The sequence below is a fragment of the Tursiops truncatus genome, chromosome 18 (assembly GCF_011762595.2).
Source record: "Tursiops truncatus isolate mTurTru1 chromosome 18, mTurTru1.mat.Y, whole genome shotgun sequence".
In the NCBI taxonomy this organism is placed as follows: domain Eukaryota; kingdom Metazoa; phylum Chordata; class Mammalia; order Artiodactyla; family Delphinidae; genus Tursiops; species Tursiops truncatus.
Window position 1 is genome coordinate 6,711,840 of NC_047051.1, and position 18,073 is coordinate 6,729,912.

Genomic DNA, 18,073 nt, shown 5'->3' on the forward strand with positions numbered 1-18,073 from the left:
AGTCTTTAAAAGGTTTTTCTCATTTATAAGTAATAATTTTTATTATGAAATATTTCAGACACAGACCAATATAACGCACCCATGAACCACTGACGCAAAAGTTTCATGGCAAATCCCTTTGTCATTCTGTGTATAAAATTAGAAGCAGCTGGTAGCTCTAACATCTGGAGTTGTTTCCATAGCCGTGATGTTTTAGTTCTGACGTTTCAAGCTAGTCTCTTCACTACAAGCTTAAGGCAGGCTTAGATCATTACGTAGCAAGCACTACCCTCCTACCACTTGCTCTTGAAACCTGCTCTATAGGATGATGGTTAAAAAGAGCCCTAATTATCTTCAATATTCCTAATATTTCATGTAATCAAGGTGAGTTTCCATCTTACTTAAAGCTAGCCAGCCACTACTTGGTCTGTTCTCTTAATTTCTGAAGTTAAAATGAAGCATCGTGGCCCCAAAATACACACTAGGCTGAAGAAAAAGGAGGGCCTTTATTGGATAATCTCCTGGGCCTGACTTAACACTGAAATGCAAACAGGACTTTATATGATGAAACATTTCACTAAATGTATTGGGAGAGCCTGACTGAATTTAAAATGTCCACATACCAAGCTGTGTTCCACTCTCACACCGCCTTCTTGACTCCAGTAAGCCAGACCTGGGTTACAATTGCACCCTGCTACTTACTGACCGTAAGATGAGTTCTGAGAGTTCTGTTGACCCCTCCCTACGCCTCAGCTTCCTCCACCTAAATTGGAGATAGTAATTCTATCACCTGCCCCCTACCACTGTATTGATTAAAAGAAACAATCCAAGGAAAGTGCTTACCTCGGGGCTTGGCACAAAAAAGCATTCCATAAATATTACCATGATCATCATCTTTTTGAGCAGCCAGGAAAACAGACCTCAGAGAACAGGTAAGTGAACTGAGATGTAAATGTGGAGAAATGTTGGACAGGCCTAGAAAGCTGCTGAGGGGCTTACTGTTTGAAGCCACAAATTCGATTGACGGGGACTTAGTTTTCTTCTCCATCTGAATTTTAACTAGAAATTGTAGACATTGATACTAAGAGAAGGTAAAGGAAGAGGGATACCAGATCCAAGATGCTTTCTCTCCTTCACTGTGCTGCTTCTGCTTTCTACTGGGGCACTGCACAGTACCCAGAAGAGAGATTCTCACCCTTTACAGAAAAATGACCAGGGACGGCAAATCGGTAGTAGATTGGGAGACAGGGCGGGGGAGAGTGGGCATGCAGAAATCTGCATTTAAAAATAAGTATCCGATGCCCACAGAGCAAGTCTCAAGCCGTGCAAAGCAAGCCTAGGCCTTCTCCACACTAGCCATTCAACTGTATGACCCTGTGTGCCGTCTCCTCCTTATCCACATTCAACAATACAGGGAGACAGAGCCTTCCCTGGTGGCGCAATGGTTGAGAGTCTGCCTGCCGATGCAGGGGACACGGGTTCGTGCCCCGGCCCGGGAAGATCCCACATGCCGCGGAGCGGCTGGGCCCGTGAGCCATGGCCGCTGAGCCTGCGCGTCCGGAGCCTGTGCTCCGCAACGAGAGAGGCCACAGCAGTGAGAGGCCTGCGTACCTCAAAAAAAAAAACAAAAACAAAAAACAGGGAGACAAAGAAAAACAGCGACCAAAAAGCCACAAATAGTTCAATGTTATTACCCAGATTTACTGATCAACTTAAAAGGTCTAGGTTATATTCCTATGCTCTTTGTCTAAATCACTAAGACCAGAGATGGTTTGTTCTTGAAAAGACTGACAGCAACATAGAATGAGAGTAATAACGTAAGTCAATCTGTTAATCGGTCAAAAACAAATTCCAAAAAAAAGTCAATAGTTTGATTTTAACACAAATTCTATTATCTTTAATATGAAGTTGGAACTTTGGGGCCACAACAGAGAGGTAATTAAAGAATTAAGTTGATAAGAAATTGCTCATGTAGATCAATACTCAAAGGGAAATGGAGTCTCAAGAGTCATTCGTGGAGTCAATAGATTAATTCAATCAACATTGACCCATCAACACTACAAGAGCTTATGTGAGGCACAGACAATCAAAAAAAAGACTAAAATATGGTCCCATCCTTAATGAATGTAAAATATAGCCATAGACAACACGTTAAGAACTGGTCCATGTAACTACACAAAGAGCTATAGAGAAGTAATAATAACAGTAACTACAAACCAAAACAAGCTATATTTTAAACGGCAGATACCTCTCAGTAGATAGCAGCACTTTTTAGACCAGTGTTATCAATGCCTCCAAAACTTGGCTGTGTGTAAAATTACATACTGAAACACTCCATCGACTTGATATTGTCATAATAATCATTTGTATTCATCTACTCCAAGTCACATAGTATTTTAACAGTGAATTGTATGTGTTTCTACTATGTAATACCAGAGCACCTTGAAGGAAGAGATTCTTTTTCAACCCTGTATCTTTAATTGTTTAGCAGTGTTGGCACATAAGAAATAAATACATGCTGAATAAATGAATGAATGAACGAAAATATTCTACCTTTAAGGAAGAACAGATTAAACATTTCGATTATTAGGTTTAGAGGGGAAAAGTCATGACTATATGTAAACAAAGATATATTACAGTAGATCACTTCCTTTGCCTACATATTTCTAATTCTCATAATATATTTGAAATACTTGTACTTAAAATAAAAACAAATCCTGCTGATGGTAGACAGTGTTCCACCCAGAAGGGGGCACTATTGAGCTACATTTCCCCATTCACATATAAAGAGCAGTAATAGCGAACAATTAAAGTGTTTACTATGTGCCAAGCACTGTTCTATGTGCTCTGAATTTATAAACTAATTCAACCGTCCCAACCTATGAGGTAGGCACTATGGTTATCCTAATTTACTGATGAGGAAACTAAGACAGAAAGCAGTGAAGTAACTTGTTCAAGGTTACAGAGCCAGTAAGTAGTGGAGCTAAGATACAATGTAGACAATCTTGCTCTAAAATCTGCTCTTTCAGTCACTACACTACAGTTTCTCTAATGTTACTCACTTACCTTTATTCCTGCATGATTAGCAATTACATCAGTTAGAGTCAAACTGAAAACATACCTTCAGTATTCTATCTGAAAATCCATTACCATAAACTTTTCCTAGTTTGTGTGTCTCGCTTTAACTTAAAAATATTACATCTAAATTATATTATCCAGAAGTACACTTAAATTACATTTATAAAATATAGGTATGGACTCCCATCTGTAATGGCTTGGAGTTTATTCTACAAGGCAGTAAACACTTAATCATAGTGCTAAAATTAAACGGAATGAAAAATGTAAAGAAGTAGACATATCAAAAATTAGGCAAAATTCACAGTTTGAAATTATATATTTTTAGTAAGATAAGACATTAGCATTTAAACAAACAAATGAATAATGCTGCCATGAGACAGGCATTAAATCCCATTACAAAGGTAACTATTACCTCCTAATGTGACATTTCCATGTAGAAATCGTCCTTGATAAATAAGGCGTAGAATGTTTGGACTGCTGACCTGCTCTTCTTCCCAGTCTGAAAAGAACCAGGGAATTGTTAGGTGCATTTCAACATAAAATTAAGGTATTAGTGCATTGTTCTAAAATTCGGCTCCAAATCAGATAGAATACATCAGAGAAGACGCTTGGCGCTTCCTTATAATTGGAACAGTCACGACCCACTTAATCACTGTTCTTGCTGTTCTCGTTAAATAGCAAGAGCTGCTTAAGGCTAGTTTTTGCTTCCTAAAGAACACTAAACTGTGCCAAAATATGGTCCTGAAGTTTAAAAATGAAAACAAATGAGTTGGGGAAAATCTAATCCTAGTTTAAAAAATGTCAGCTGAAAATGTTAATAACCAGTAATTAACAGAAAATATTATAATATTACCAATATTTGTACCTTTTAAAATATACATTTGAGGCTGGAAACAATAGGTTTAACAAAGATTTTTAAAAGAATTAATATATTGATATAGAGCATAACAAAAAATTATACCTCAATAACTGGAAAACAAACATTTAAAAAACCAGAACAACAAAAAAATTAGGTGTTTACTTTTGGGTAATGTTGATAACTTTATCGTTTTTTTGAAGCCAATTGATAAACATTACAGAAGACACAACTTTAGTTGACTTTACCCAAAATTCTCAGTATAAACTTGAAAAATAACATATTAGAAGGTGCTATATAAGTATGAAAGCTAGGATAATGTACAAAGAAAATCAAAAGAGAAACTGGTAGGTAGAATGAATAACAGAATATTTCATTTTAGTGTATAACTTACATTATAGTAAAATATGGAATATGATTCTGTTAAAATAATGGTTTGAGAACAGTAGTATCATGACAAGGTATGGGGTTAGTAATTTTCACTAGCTTGTAGATACAGAATTTGGAGCTCTGATTTTGAAAGGTTTGAGAATTTCACCATCATCTTCCTCAAGAATTCTAGTATCATGTGTTTGTTTCCTATAGAAGCTCCTGTTTTCAGGAGATGATAACTGTCAACACACAAACTAGTTTAAAGTAGCCTGAAGAGCAAGGGACAGAAGAGAAAGGAGGTAGTAGAGCACTTTTCTTCTTGCCTTTTTTTGAGTGTTCAAAATGATGAATATGAATTTGATAAAACCAGTGCCTGTCAGTGACTCAGCACAACAGGAATGGGTAAGGAGAAGTGAAACTCATTCATTCTCCCCCAGGCCCCCGTCTCGTCCCTCCCCCTGGAGTGTCTCTATTGCCTTCTGACTCCAGGGCTCCCAGGTCCCTCTTCTCCAGAAGAAAGAATAAGTTGTCAGTTGTTAACACTTTCGTATGGATTACTTTGAATTCATCACACCCAAAATTATTGTTTAATAGAATATTTCTTTTTCCTTTCCTTTAGCATTGTTCATTTTATTCTGTCACGATAATTTCTACCTAATCTAATTTTACACGTGTCAAATTGTATTTTGTGTTAAATGTCCTCGATGTCAAAATGCCAGGGTTAAAATATTCTCCTATAATTTTTCTTTTTAAAATAATTTTCATTCAGTTTATTCAAACTAAAAACAAACGTTTACCCATCTCTCCCCTCCCCACACCTTGTGCAACCACCAATCTGCTCTCTGTTATCTATGAGCTTGGCTTTTTTTGTTTGTTTTTTTTTAAGATTCTACATATAAGAGATATCATCCGGTATTCATCTTTCTCTCTCTGACTTATCTCACTTTGCATAATTGCCCTCCAGGTCCATCCATGTTGTTGCAAATGGCAAGATTTCACTCTTTTTCTAATGGCTGAGTAATATTCCATTGTGTATGTGTGTGTCTCTCACAATCTCACTATGCATTCATCCACTGATGGAAACTCAGGTTGTTTCCATATCTTGGCTATTGTAAATAAAGCTGCAGTGGGCATAAGGATGCATATATCATTTCGAATTAAGTGTTTTCATTTTCTTCAGATAAATACCCAGAAGCAGAATTGCTAGACCATATAGTAGTTCTATTTTTCATTTTTTGAGGAATCGCCATACTGTTTTCCAAAGTGGCCGCACCAATTTACATTCCCACCACTGTGGCTGGGAATGTAAATTGGCCTCCTTTTCTCCACATCGTCACCAACACTTGTTATTCCTTGTCTTTTTGATAACAGTCATTGTAACAGGCGTGAGGTAACATGTTGTTATGGTTTTGATTTGCATTTCCCGGATGATTAATGATGTTGAGCATCTCTTCTTGTGCCTGTTGCCCATCTGTGTGTCTTCTTTGGAAAAATGTCTATTCAGCTCTCCTACCCATTTTAAAACTGGATTGTTTGTTTTTTTGCTGTTGAGTTGTATGAGTTCCTTGTATATTTTAGATATTAGACCCTTATCAGATATATGAATGTTTCTGGTCAAGATATAAAGACAAATGACAGTAGTTGTCTAATTTACACGGAAAAAAAATTCTAAAAGTGTTTAAAGTATTTTTTTGAGATGCAGAAACTTGACGCCACATATTTCTTTGTCCTACACAGAGTGTCATGATTCTCATGTGCTTCTGTGGTTTAATATGCTATCTTCCTTTCCTTCTCAGAGGATCTGAAATTTAAAAAGACCTGTAGAAGAATAATGCTTACAGGAGGAATTTCAGCTACTAGCAACATATATCAGTGGGTTATTTTTTGGAACTCTGACCCAATAACACTATGTGCCTGACTATTCCATCTATTAACAATATTCCACTAAGCTGCACAAGAATATACCAAAGGAAACCAACTCCTTCCAAAAATATATTGCACAAAGTATTTCCTCCTACTGATTTAATATTCACTACACTTTTATTATTAGCACCAATAAATATTTACATCTGCTGACCTTTAGTGCATTATGTGATACAAAGCAGACCTAGATTTTTTAATGTTTTATATAAAATAAAAATTATTTATTTTTATTCCCTGCAGTGTCTAAAACTGCTGAGTAGAACTGGCAAACTGAGGAAAAGATTGGGTTCAAAAACCTTTTCTATGAAAATAAGTAACGTAGAATTGATACAATTTCCAACACTGGTAGATGGTTTGGGAAACTATGTTACAGACCTGCACGTGAGTCTCACCTTTGTTTACCATTAATCAGGATACTTTAAGGAATTGAAACTACTTTTAATGTCTAAGTCAAACAATCACGAAGGTGAAACTATTTCCTTTACCTCAAGTTACGGCGTAACCCTCGCAGCCAGGGTTGTAGTGCCCTTTTCTGCAACACGCCCACAGATGTCAAAAGCCTGTCTTCACCCTCCACCCCACAAAAGTCACAAAAGGCATCTTTACACTTAGTACAACATCACCACCACACAGGTATTTAAAAAGGCTTTCCATACTCTTACTTATCTACCCTGTCCGGCTATGAAGAAAATCCAGTATTCTAAGAACGCAAGTTTAGCTTACTTCAGCTCTTCTGAAATTCCTTCTTATCTATGACCTCTAGCTTCAGTCTCTTCCTGATTTAGGAGCTAGTGTTGACGTGTTCCTTGGTTATCAGTGAGAAGAAAGATCCAGTCATTTGAAAGTGTTTGTCTAAAGCAGAGTATTTCTTAAACTCAGGTCTATGAATCCACAAAGACAGGTTCTTAGGGTCTCAAAGTCCTCTTCAATAAGTTCTAGATTCTGTTTTCATTTTAATGATAATCTGCAAGAGATTATCTAGATAATTCAAATAATTACCTTACAACCAAGTACAGCCTTGGGATTTTAGTGCCCATGTATGCATTTAAGTTTATGATTGTACTGGTGCCAAGCAGTACTTCTTTGTCAAGAGGTTAACAAGAACAGAGGTTGACTTAATACATAAACGATGCATTCTTGTTAAGTGAAGGCTGAATGACAATTTGGTACACTGTGTGAATGAAGGTTTTGTGGTGAATCTGCAGATAACTGGGTTCTCATACAGCAAGTAGTAGCAGAGGCATGCCACACTCAACAGTACCATATTCATGGTGCAAGCAGTGAGTTAGTTTTAGCAAAATATATCATGTGGCACACTGAAGTTGTTAATTTGAACATTACCGGTTTTAGAGTTATATTTGCATTTTCTTTGTAGATCAGTTTTAGTTTTATGGTTGTATACAAGTTAATAAGGATAAAGAGTTAATTGAGTTATATGTCTCTATCCTTAAAAATAAACATTATAACAAAAATAAGTCAGCACTAGGCAATCTACAAGAATTTTCTTCCTGTAAGGAGTTCCATATATATTTTTTAGGTTGAGAAACACTGACCTAATTGATTCATTTTGTATACACTGTGTTCTTTGTTAAAACAAGTCTTGTGATTTAAAAGTCCAAGCTGCTTTGGTAGTAAAATTAAGTGAAATCAGCTGAAACAGTCATATCACTATGGTACATGCCATTAAAAGGGTCAAGATGACTTGGGTTAAGTTTAAAGGAAGAACATAAGCTAAAGACTCACTTGAGGATGGCAAGCCAGTCTTATTACATAGAAAAGAACCAGAGGAAGGAATAAGACATACACACACCCCACCCCCGCGCCCAAATTCTGTTTGTCATGGATACTGGCTTGAAAATGCAACGTATAAATGGATTTTATACCTCCTTGACCTTGTAGTAGTTCAGAGAACACAGGAAGTGACATGAATTAGAAATTAACTTTGTGTCAAGCTCAATTTTAAATAGGCTATGTATAGAATAGACCAAAGAGAAGGTATTATAATTTGTTAAAGACAGTTTTTCTTTCCTTTTATGTGTGTTTTGTTATTAATAGGGTTACTGATATGAAAGTGTGTATGTGTGTGTGTGTGTGTGTGTGTGTGTTAGCTACCTTCTGTATTCTTTAAAAAAAATAATTTTCTTTTATCAATACATTAAAACAGCTCTAAAGCCAACCAGGGACTTGATGCACTGGCTCCGTTATCATTCTGCAGTGAGGGAGCTGAAAAGCAAAACCCAGGAAGGATGCAGCAACCCCCTTAACTTTAAGCCTTACCCTCAATCATTTGTTTGTTCTCTTTTATTTACTTACAACTTTTTCAAAATGTTTGTGAAACAAGGTAGGGCATGAAGAATTAACATTATTCATTCCCAAGAGAAAAATACCACTCACCCATTGGCCAATTGTCATACACATGCTTTGCAATGTCAGAAGCAGAATCATTAGGAGAAAACAGGAACTCTTTTGTTTTCCCGCTTACCAAGATGAGGCGCAAGTTTATCTGAAAGAAGACAATGATTCTTTTAATATAAATCTTGCAATTTTTAAAATAAAATAATCTTTTCATTTCAATAACATTCTCAGTTATTACTAATGCCATTTTCTGGTTTTTATTAAATTATAAAAAGATTCTTTTTAAAGAATGGGAATTTGAGACATGATTTTATTTCCATTATTTAATATATATATGTGGGGGGGGGTAATTTACCATAATAAACGAACAAAGGAAAACCAAAATTCATTATACTTAACTACTCCAGCAATGCTCAGAATTGGACTTTTACAGGTTATCACTATAACTATAAAATACACATTTTCCATTGAAAAGCTAATAGAAGTGGTTACCCTGCAGATCACATCACTAAACAGGAAAAATAGTTACTTGCTAATCTGCTTCTTAGGAAAAAGAAAGAGACAAGAATTATATACAACTGTTTATCCTATAAAAAATTTTCAAACCTAAACAAATGAACCAGCAACTATAATTTTAAAGAACTTTATTAGAGGTAATAGAGGAGTCAATAATTGTAATTACTTTAATCCCAATTACATGATCGCTCATTTCTGTGGGAAGGGGAGGAGGCGCCATGTGTGACAAAGAACACAGATTCACCCTCACCGGAAAACCTAATCTGGACGAGAGAGCTACAAATTTTGAGATCCACTGGACTTACAATTCCAAGTCAATGTATTTTGCAAAAAGTTCACTTTTTCACTTTTGTCTTTATCCATAATTAATGATATTATTTAAAACCACGATATTCATTAATTTCCCCTATAAGTTCCAGGAATACAAGTGCGGTTTTCTATACCTCCAGGCGTCTGTTAAGAGACCAAATAACACCTTCCTAAAACTTCCAGTCCTGAGCTCAGCGCTGGGACTAGCCTAGCTTCTTTATATAGAGAGAACAGAGAATGTCATTGTACCAGTTTGAATTGCGCCAGGTCCTAGGTTACCCAAGCTCTCCTCCTCAGTTACTAACATTTTTTTTTCTTAGAAAAAAAAAACCCAGAAAATCTTTAAGATGACAAAGCCTACAGTGAAAACACTGGTGCCTACTGCAGCAACACCAGGATACCAGGTCACTGATTTACTATCTGCCACAACAGTGGCCATTGCCACTCCCAGTGCCTCACCACTTTGAAAATGTACTGAAAGTTATAAAATATCTCCTCTAGAAAAATGCTATACATGGGCTTCCCTGGTGGCGCGGTGGTTGAGAGTCCGCCTGCTGATGCAGAGGACACGGGTTCGTGCCCCAGTCTGGGAAGATCCCACATGCCGCAGAGCGGCTAGGCCCATGAGCCATGGCCGCTGAGCCTGCGCATCCGGATCCTGTGCTCCGCAACGGGAGAGGCCACAACGGTGAGAGGCCCGCGTACCACAAAAAAAAAAAAAAAAAATGCTATACACAAACAATTCTGCATTCAATGGAATGCAACTGGATTCCATAGTAGATGGAATAGAACTGGGTTCTATATTAGAAACTGTATTCTAACTGTATGTACACTATATCTCAATTTTTAAAGTATTTTAAAAGATAAAAAGAAATCTACATTTCAGGTGAAAAGCCCTTTCGATATGTCCAATATGAATTTTTGCTGCCTTTTCTAATTAAAATGAACTTAGACCAAAGAACTTAATACAGGAAGAGATCTGATGAAATCACACTGCTATAAAGAAGTAATCTGATTCAGAAACTCTAAGTTCCATTAGAAAAAAATTCAAGTAATAGTTTGCAAACATGATTTTATTGTAAGAAAGCACCACCTTGTTCATCTCCTATAACAAGTAATGAGTGATTCCCAAAGCAAGAAACCTAACATCTACACAATACAATGTGAATTTTAGTTCTCACACATATATCACTATTCAAGGCTGTCTCTTTACGTGTGAATATTGGTAAATATATATTTGCTCTGAACTTATATGGAATCTTTTAATAGCTTCAAACTACTATGTAACATCCCTTCAGTTATTAATGCCCAAGAAATTATGCCCTTCATAATGGTTCAGCCACATGTGTCTGCTTAACCAGAAAGAAATATAATTAAATTCAGGCTTCCTAAGAGTTATGTAAGTGATATGAACCTACTATTTCCTGGAATCAGCTTTTAAGTTTAACGTTCATTTCTATTGAGCTTTTCTTCAAATTATATTTAAAAATAGCAAAGAAAAGAGGGAAGGAGGACCTAATCCTTATCTTCTGTAAAGGTTACACGAATGCATACTTTAGATTTTCCCTAATATCCATCAATATGGAAATGGAAAAGTAAATGATAGCACATCCTTACTATGGAAATTTCCCACAGTCATTAAACGACATAAGAGATCTGTATGATTTGACATGGCAAGACATCCACAATATATTAAACAAAAACAAAATAATCCACATACCTCCACCCCATAAATACATAACACTAAGTGCATTCATGCTGCAAAGTTCTTGGCATTTCCTATTTTAAAACTGATATAATCACTGTCACTAATAAACTGATATTTCACTTTCATATTTAAAAGTCAACGGTCTAACAAATTTATGTTTATCTAGATGTTCAGAATGTTGAAAACTTTTGGCCTGTAGATGTGTTTGACACAGGTTAAAAAATATTTTTTAAAATGTTTACAGGTGGGCATGAACTTTTCAGTTTGACACATACCCTACTAATCTCAATATACGCACACTGGTCTGCTTCATACACTTATACCTGGCTGGCCCCAGAAAACATTTAAGTTTATAATTCGTGGTAAAGTTTGAAAGTGGCTTTGGGCTACAAAACGAGAACAGAAAGGAGAGTAAGACTTTAAAACCTACTTAGAGGGAAACTAATCACCCCTTTGGGTGGGGAAAGGGGAGAACATGACAACTGCAAGAATAAGTCTAAAAGTACATCAACCTAAGAATTTATCAAATCTTACCGTTAAACTATCTATAACTGACAGTAGCAGTTAAAGACTGCATTTGGAAAGAAGCTTAAGTCCAAAATTAAAACTAACAGCAATAAACCCACAAAATTAAGTGGCTGAGTAAAGTTAACACATTGCCTGAAACACTTCCGCTGCCTGGAACAGTGCCTGGCACATAGTAGGTGTTCAACCAGTATTTGTTGACTCACTAATGTTTCAGTTTCTTCAGTTTGAAGACTCCAGTAGAGATGTAGACTAGATAGGTCAGCACCAAGATCAAAATCCAGGCTTCCACATTCTGGGCATTTTATTAAATGACAAGTGTAGTAAGTAGAATGAGAATGGATAGTAATTTTGTGGTAGTGACAGGGACGTGTGGGTATTTCACTGTGTAAAAACCTCAGTGTTTAATTTGTCAGGGTCTGGATCTTAGTGTCAGCAATATGCCACAATTTATATAAATGCTATTATTTAGTAAGGCGCTCTGAAAAGTGAAGTTAATCTTGAGCTACCATATTAACATGTATATTGTGCCTAGTTTTCAAATGAAGATAAAGACTGGGTTTATTGATATGCTAGATTAACAGATGAGTCTGGACTTGTTCCTATGCTTACATCTATGTGACAGCCTTGTCCCTAGACTAGAAGCATGAATCCATCTGCCTCAGTATGCAGTCTAGTGTATCTTAGGACTGTAACACCAAGGGAGGAAAACACTGAATTCCCATCATTTCCTTTAGAAGAAATCCTGAAAGCAATCACCCAGACAAACATCTAGCTACACAGGCTGGTCAGCAGTTAATTGTTCTTATATTATAGTTAGAATCTCTCAGGCTTATTCAGATAAGTGATGTCAATTATAGCTCCCCTCAGTAAATGTATAGCAATTCCTACAAATTTCTTTGTAGGAATTTTCTTTTAGAAGATTATGTATTAATTATTTAAATACTCATTAATGAAAGACCTTTTTACTTCTTTGAAGCCAAATCAATCTATAAAATACCTTAAAAGAACCTCTGCTCATGAGGTAGTGGGATTCTCAACACATCGACGGATTACAACACTCTTATTTACAGCGTAAAATGTGATATACTGATATACATACTTATCTAAAAACAAAACTTAATTAGGACTCAATGACTTGGTATGAGACAGAGCTCCTATTATGTAATGAAATCCCCAAGGGATGGCAACTGGGTCATCCAAATGAATTATATATTTTATAATTACTTTTGAGGCAAAACAAATCAAAACAAGACTATTAGTGTGGCAGAACTACCATGATAATTTCCCGTAAGGCCAATGGAAACAACAGAAGCTCTTCCATGCATGTAATTTCAAGTTAAAAAAAAAGTTTTCGGTCAAATTGATTGCCATTCCTATTTGTTACATTATATCAATTTGGAGAAATCTCATCTAGAGCTTAATTCACTCAACAATTTGTTTTCAACTGGTCAGGATGGAAAAATTTAGAGGAAGGAAAGAGGGGGCATGGAAGATGGGACTAACTGGAATATAAACGGGCAATAGGAGATGGACCATGCCCTGTAAAAGAAATATGAAAATATGACTGTTTTCTACAAAAAGATCAACATGTTGATCAAAAAAGGAACTCCTGACTTCCCTGAGAGTCTCTGAGGAGTAAACTGAGTCCTGGGGCACACTACTCCACTTCCTAGGGAAGCACCTTTGCCTCTGCAGTGCTCATTCCTGCCTTTTTTGCTAAAGGATGAATAAGTGGCCAGTGGGAAAGATGTTAGACTTTCTTTGAAAATCACTTTTTAAAAGTTCTCAATTTATCTCAAGGGGATTATACCCAGTTAAAAAAAAAAAAAAAAAGTCAATCCAAAAGGCTACATACCGTATGATTCCACTGATACAATGTTCTTGAAATGACTACGGTAGAGATGGAGAAGAGACGAGTGGTGGCCAGGTTTTAGGAAGAAGGGAAGGCAGTGGCTGCGTTTGTAAAGGAAGCACAGGGATCCCGGGCGTGGAACTGCAATGTGTGCTGCTGTGTAAGTGGCACATGAATCTGCACGTGTGATACAACTGCACAGAACTAAGACACAGACATGAATGAGTGCATGCAAAACTGGAGAAATCCCAGTAAAGTCTGTGGATTTTATTAGCGTCAATTTCCTGTTGAGCTACTGTACTAGTTATAAGATACTACCATTAGGGAAAAGTAGGTGAAGGGTGTAAGGGATTTTTCTGTACTATTTCTTACAGTTGCATGTGAATCCATAATTACCTTGAAATAAAAAGATGTAAAAACAAGCGCTCACCTTGCTAAAAACTGATATGGTATTATGTTTGTCTCTACTTATTTTTCTTATTTTCATTTGAAGATGAAAAGCGCTTTTTAAAACATAATCTTGTATTAAAATAGCTACTTGATCTAGAGGAAAAAATATAAACCGACCATTGACTTAAGACAAGGTATGAAGTTGAAAACAGATAAGCATTTCTTTTCTAGAGTTACGGATTTTTATAAATGGCATATTTTGAATTTTTGTTAACTGTATGTTAAAGAAAAATGGAATGAAGGAGGAATGTGTTCATGTTTCTACACAGGACTGATTTAAAACAAATTATTCAAGTAACTGCAGTGCTTAAATATGATAATTATATATTTCACAAACTTTCTTTTAGTTGTTTTATTCAAACGTTTTCTGAAACAGACACTATGTTTGGTGCCTGGATTACAAAACATTTAATATGAAATCCCTGGAGGATTTCATACCCTTGAAGCTATGAGACATACAAACATAATTATGGACGACAGGCGTGGCTACAAAATGCTCAACAAATATTTGCTGAATGAACATAAAAGAGAACAGAAAGGAGAACCTGTGAGCTGGAGATTCCAGGGTAGGGTAAAGAAGTAAAAATGCTACCAGCTTGCCATCTTTTGTGTGGCTTACTACACAGGCACCTAGTCAGCACTAGTCTAGCCAGGCTCTGATGCAGGTGTTCCTACCCACATTTCAGAGCTGTGGGAAGCAGTGTAGAGACCTTAGTAAGTGGGAAGCTGAGAGCTGAACCCAGTGCACTAACAACCCAGAACCTGCTGTCTGCCATTCTGCTCAAGCAAACCAGGTGGTCCTGGCGAATTCCTCACCATGGTCTCCATGATTATTCTCTGTCATCTAGATCACACTTGCCCCCACTATGCCCCAATGACAGGTACCTTCTTTCAGTTCCTCAAAATCGCCAAGTTCTCCCCTGCCTCAAGGCCTTTACCCGGGTTGTTCCTTCTGGTCAGAGCGCTCAGTGCCCCATGCTCCGTACCCCAGTCCACACACACTCTGGGCTTATATGTTTGAGAGAGGATGGCATAAAAAATTCTCCCGAGCCTAACCATCCTGGATGAAACGATAAAACTAAATTTTTGAAAGAAGAGCAGGAGAAGAATTTCAAAATAGAACTGAAGAAGCCAAGACAGCATTCCTACTTTCTACTGGAATGAAGGAGCAGTCCTGTTTGTGAAGAAGTTAATATAAGGCATTCATGAAAACAGATTTTAACTTCTAAGAAAATACACCTGAATTCTTGTCTCGGAATTTACTTGTATTATGTAGTCATAAACTCAGGTACACTGAGACTTGCTAAATGGATTAAAACTATGGGATCTGTTTCTGTCTTCCTTTTAACACTTAAAATGATGTAGAGTCTAATATACATGAAATATGAAATCTTTAGAGGTAAAAACTCAGTGGGATTCCTTATTTTTAATTGTAGAAACACTTACCTACCCTGAAAAATAGGTAAAGGGGAGGTCAGAGAGTTCTCTAGCTTAAGTCCCAAGTAAAACTTTTACAACATCTCATGTTACGTGGAATGTTAATTTCCAGAACATTTGACTCATTTAAAAACGTAGGAGAACTACATCCCAAAGCAACACTTAACGCTTTTTGAATTACATGAACCCATCAACTGTTTATATTCATTATTTTTTGACCACTGAACATGAATAAGAAGCTGCTGGACAATAAAAATGAATTGATAATAATAGTGAATTAGCCTACTTGCTTTCTATATAGATTGACTTTTTTTTTCATCAGTGAAGAAACAAAGAAAATGTTGAGTCCTTATAAGTACAATTTAAAATCAAACAATGTAGCTTAAAATTTGTGCAGCATTTAGTGCCTGGCACATCTTATCACAAGTCACCTATTACCATCGTCATCACAACCATCATCAGTTTAGTAAGTCATGTAACACTAACCACATAGCGCTCTTTCTTTAGATACTTTATAATGTACATTTACTTTAAAATAAGTTTGGGAAACTTGGATAAAATTCCATGAGAAAACTGGATAACATATTTTCTTGAGAATCCTTGAAAATTATTCTTAATATTATAATTTTTCCTTCAAGTTCTAAATCCTATAAACTTAGAAAACATGTTAGTAATGGAATTAAATTATGATTTTGCATCACTTTAAAACCTGACTATAGGATATCCCTTTAAAACTTGCCCCTAAATAGGATACAAACTAGCTGCTTTAACAAGATTTCAATATGAAATAGTAGCAGTCTGATTTCCTATACATACTATCAACTAAACAGCAACTCTGAATGAAAGTAAAGCACTCTCTTTGGGACACTGGGTTTGTATACAGGGAAACCCTTGTTTTGAGGATTTTTAGGTCTTATAACTCACTTTAATAAGAACAACAGTTCAGTACAATTGTTTCTGTCAACCAAGCACTTAATATATTAAATTACAGACAGGAGAAAGGGAAATGGCAAAAGCAAAGCAATAAAGGACACTGGGGAAGGGAGAGAACTTTTTCTATATTCATAATATATATTTTCATGTATTTCAGGAAGGTGACAGTTTTTTTCTCTGCCCATCTCTCCTTAGTGGAAATACAATGGTGTTAAGTTTTTTGGCTAACAGCCTAAAATCATGAGAGAAGAAACTCATATTTATTGAATACCAACTAAGTACTAGAACTTTTCCTTACATACATTGTATTTTGGCACCTACTATATAGCACTGTCTCTTCTCTCTAATCACCTAGCTACTCCGATAAATCCAGGTATGACACAGCATGAATCTTTCAGACCTCTATACTTCTTACACTTGTCTTGGCTTTGCCATTATTTGAGGTGTGTGCCAGGTTACATTTGAGGTTCCTGTGGGTGTCAATTCCCAGATGCTCTTCCTCCTACTTCTTCTAAGCTATTATCAAATCCTCGGTACTATAAATCCCATGCCTTTTACAGTATTCCTCAATCATTCAACTTTTAAGATTGCAGGGAGTCTCAGGATTCATCCAGCTCTTAGACAGGAAACAGACAAGGCAAAAGGCCCTGGAAGACTAGCTAGTTAGTGGCAAAGCAGAACAGGAACACAAGCCTCTCCCCTAGGTCAGGGTTTGCTCCAGCATAACTTCAATGCCTCCCTAAACCACCCTCCCAGTCTCCTCTAGAGCTTTCAAAATATTGGACTTATGTCTTACTCAGATAGGCACTCCAGAAGGGCTTGCTTTTCTCTTCGGAGTCAGGCAACTTTTGAGGCAAAAATACTCCTTATCTGCTACATACTAGCTGAAAACTAATCCTGCATTTCTCTGAATGATGGAACTTCTAGAGAATATAAGTAAATGTCAAGAGGAAAAGAGTTTTCATTTACCGTAAAATAAGTCTGGAAGTGCCAGGTTAAAAAATTCAAACAAGGTATCTGCCAGGAGCTTGGGGAAGGAGGAATGTGGAGTTACTGTTTAATGAGTAAAGAGTTTCAGTTTTTCAAGACGAAAAGAGTTCTGGAGGTGGATGGTGGTGATGGTTGCAGAACACTAGGAATGCCTTTAATACCACTGAACTGCACATTTAAAAATGGTTAAGATGGTAAATATTATATGTATTTTACTACAATCTAAACACACACACAAAATTTATAAAACAAAATTCAAAGTTTCCTCACTGCAAAACTTCTCAGAATCTTTCATGTGCCAAAATGAATTTGTGAATTTCCAAGGGGAACAGGGGTCTATATCAGAGTATTCAAGACTTCTACTTTCAGCTGATATTCCCAGAGACTGAACACACAAATGTCTGTTAAACAAGCAACTAGGCTAGATGCTGTAGAAGATACAAAGATGACCAGTAGCTCTCCAGTACTCTGAGTTTGCTCTCAAGCATTCACCCACCTCCACAGACAGTGAGGCTAAGGCAGGAAGGTCACTGAAATTCAAGTTTGTTTCCTTGAATGGCACACAGGAGTAGTTTGTGTGACCACTCCAGCCTACCTCGCTCAGTACGGATTTTCAAATTTGTCGGGCGTGCTGTGTTGATGCAGAGCCTGATTTGCATGGAACAGAAAATCAGACATCAGTTCTATGGCATATTTTATCACAAAAAAATGCTGAAACAGTTTTAATTAAAATTATCTACACCTGCTGTTAGAGGATGTCAAAATGACTTTCCTCTTTACAGCGTAA

General features: G+C 36.5%; 1 protein-coding gene and 1 long non-coding RNA gene across 9 annotated transcripts in view; one reads left to right on the plus strand and one right to left on the minus strand.

Annotated features, from left to right (window-relative positions):
* LOC109550252 (uncharacterized) overlaps positions 1 to 18,073 on the plus strand; it is a 272,632-nt gene that overhangs the window by 74,847 nt on the left and 179,712 nt on the right. Inside the window, exon 4 of one of the 8 annotated variants that reach the window (XR_012327553.1) lies at positions 8,373 to 8,609. The exons of the other annotated variants lie outside the window; for them this stretch is intronic. This is a non-coding gene — a long non-coding RNA (uncharacterized lncRNA). Of the gene's footprint in view, positions 1 to 8,372; positions 8,610 to 18,073 lie in introns of those variants that run through there. 8 annotated transcript variants of the gene reach the window in all.
* UBL3 (ubiquitin like 3) overlaps positions 1 to 18,073 on the minus strand; it is a 70,113-nt gene that overhangs the window by 4,521 nt on the left and 47,519 nt on the right. The window contains exons 2-3 of the mRNA XM_019936796.3: positions 8,603 to 8,711; positions 3,470 to 3,556 (exon numbers count right to left, since the gene is read on the minus strand). Coding sequence (XP_019792355.1) covers positions 3,470 to 3,556; positions 8,603 to 8,711 — 196 coding nt within the window. The remainder of the gene's footprint in view (positions 1 to 3,469; positions 3,557 to 8,602; positions 8,712 to 18,073) is intronic.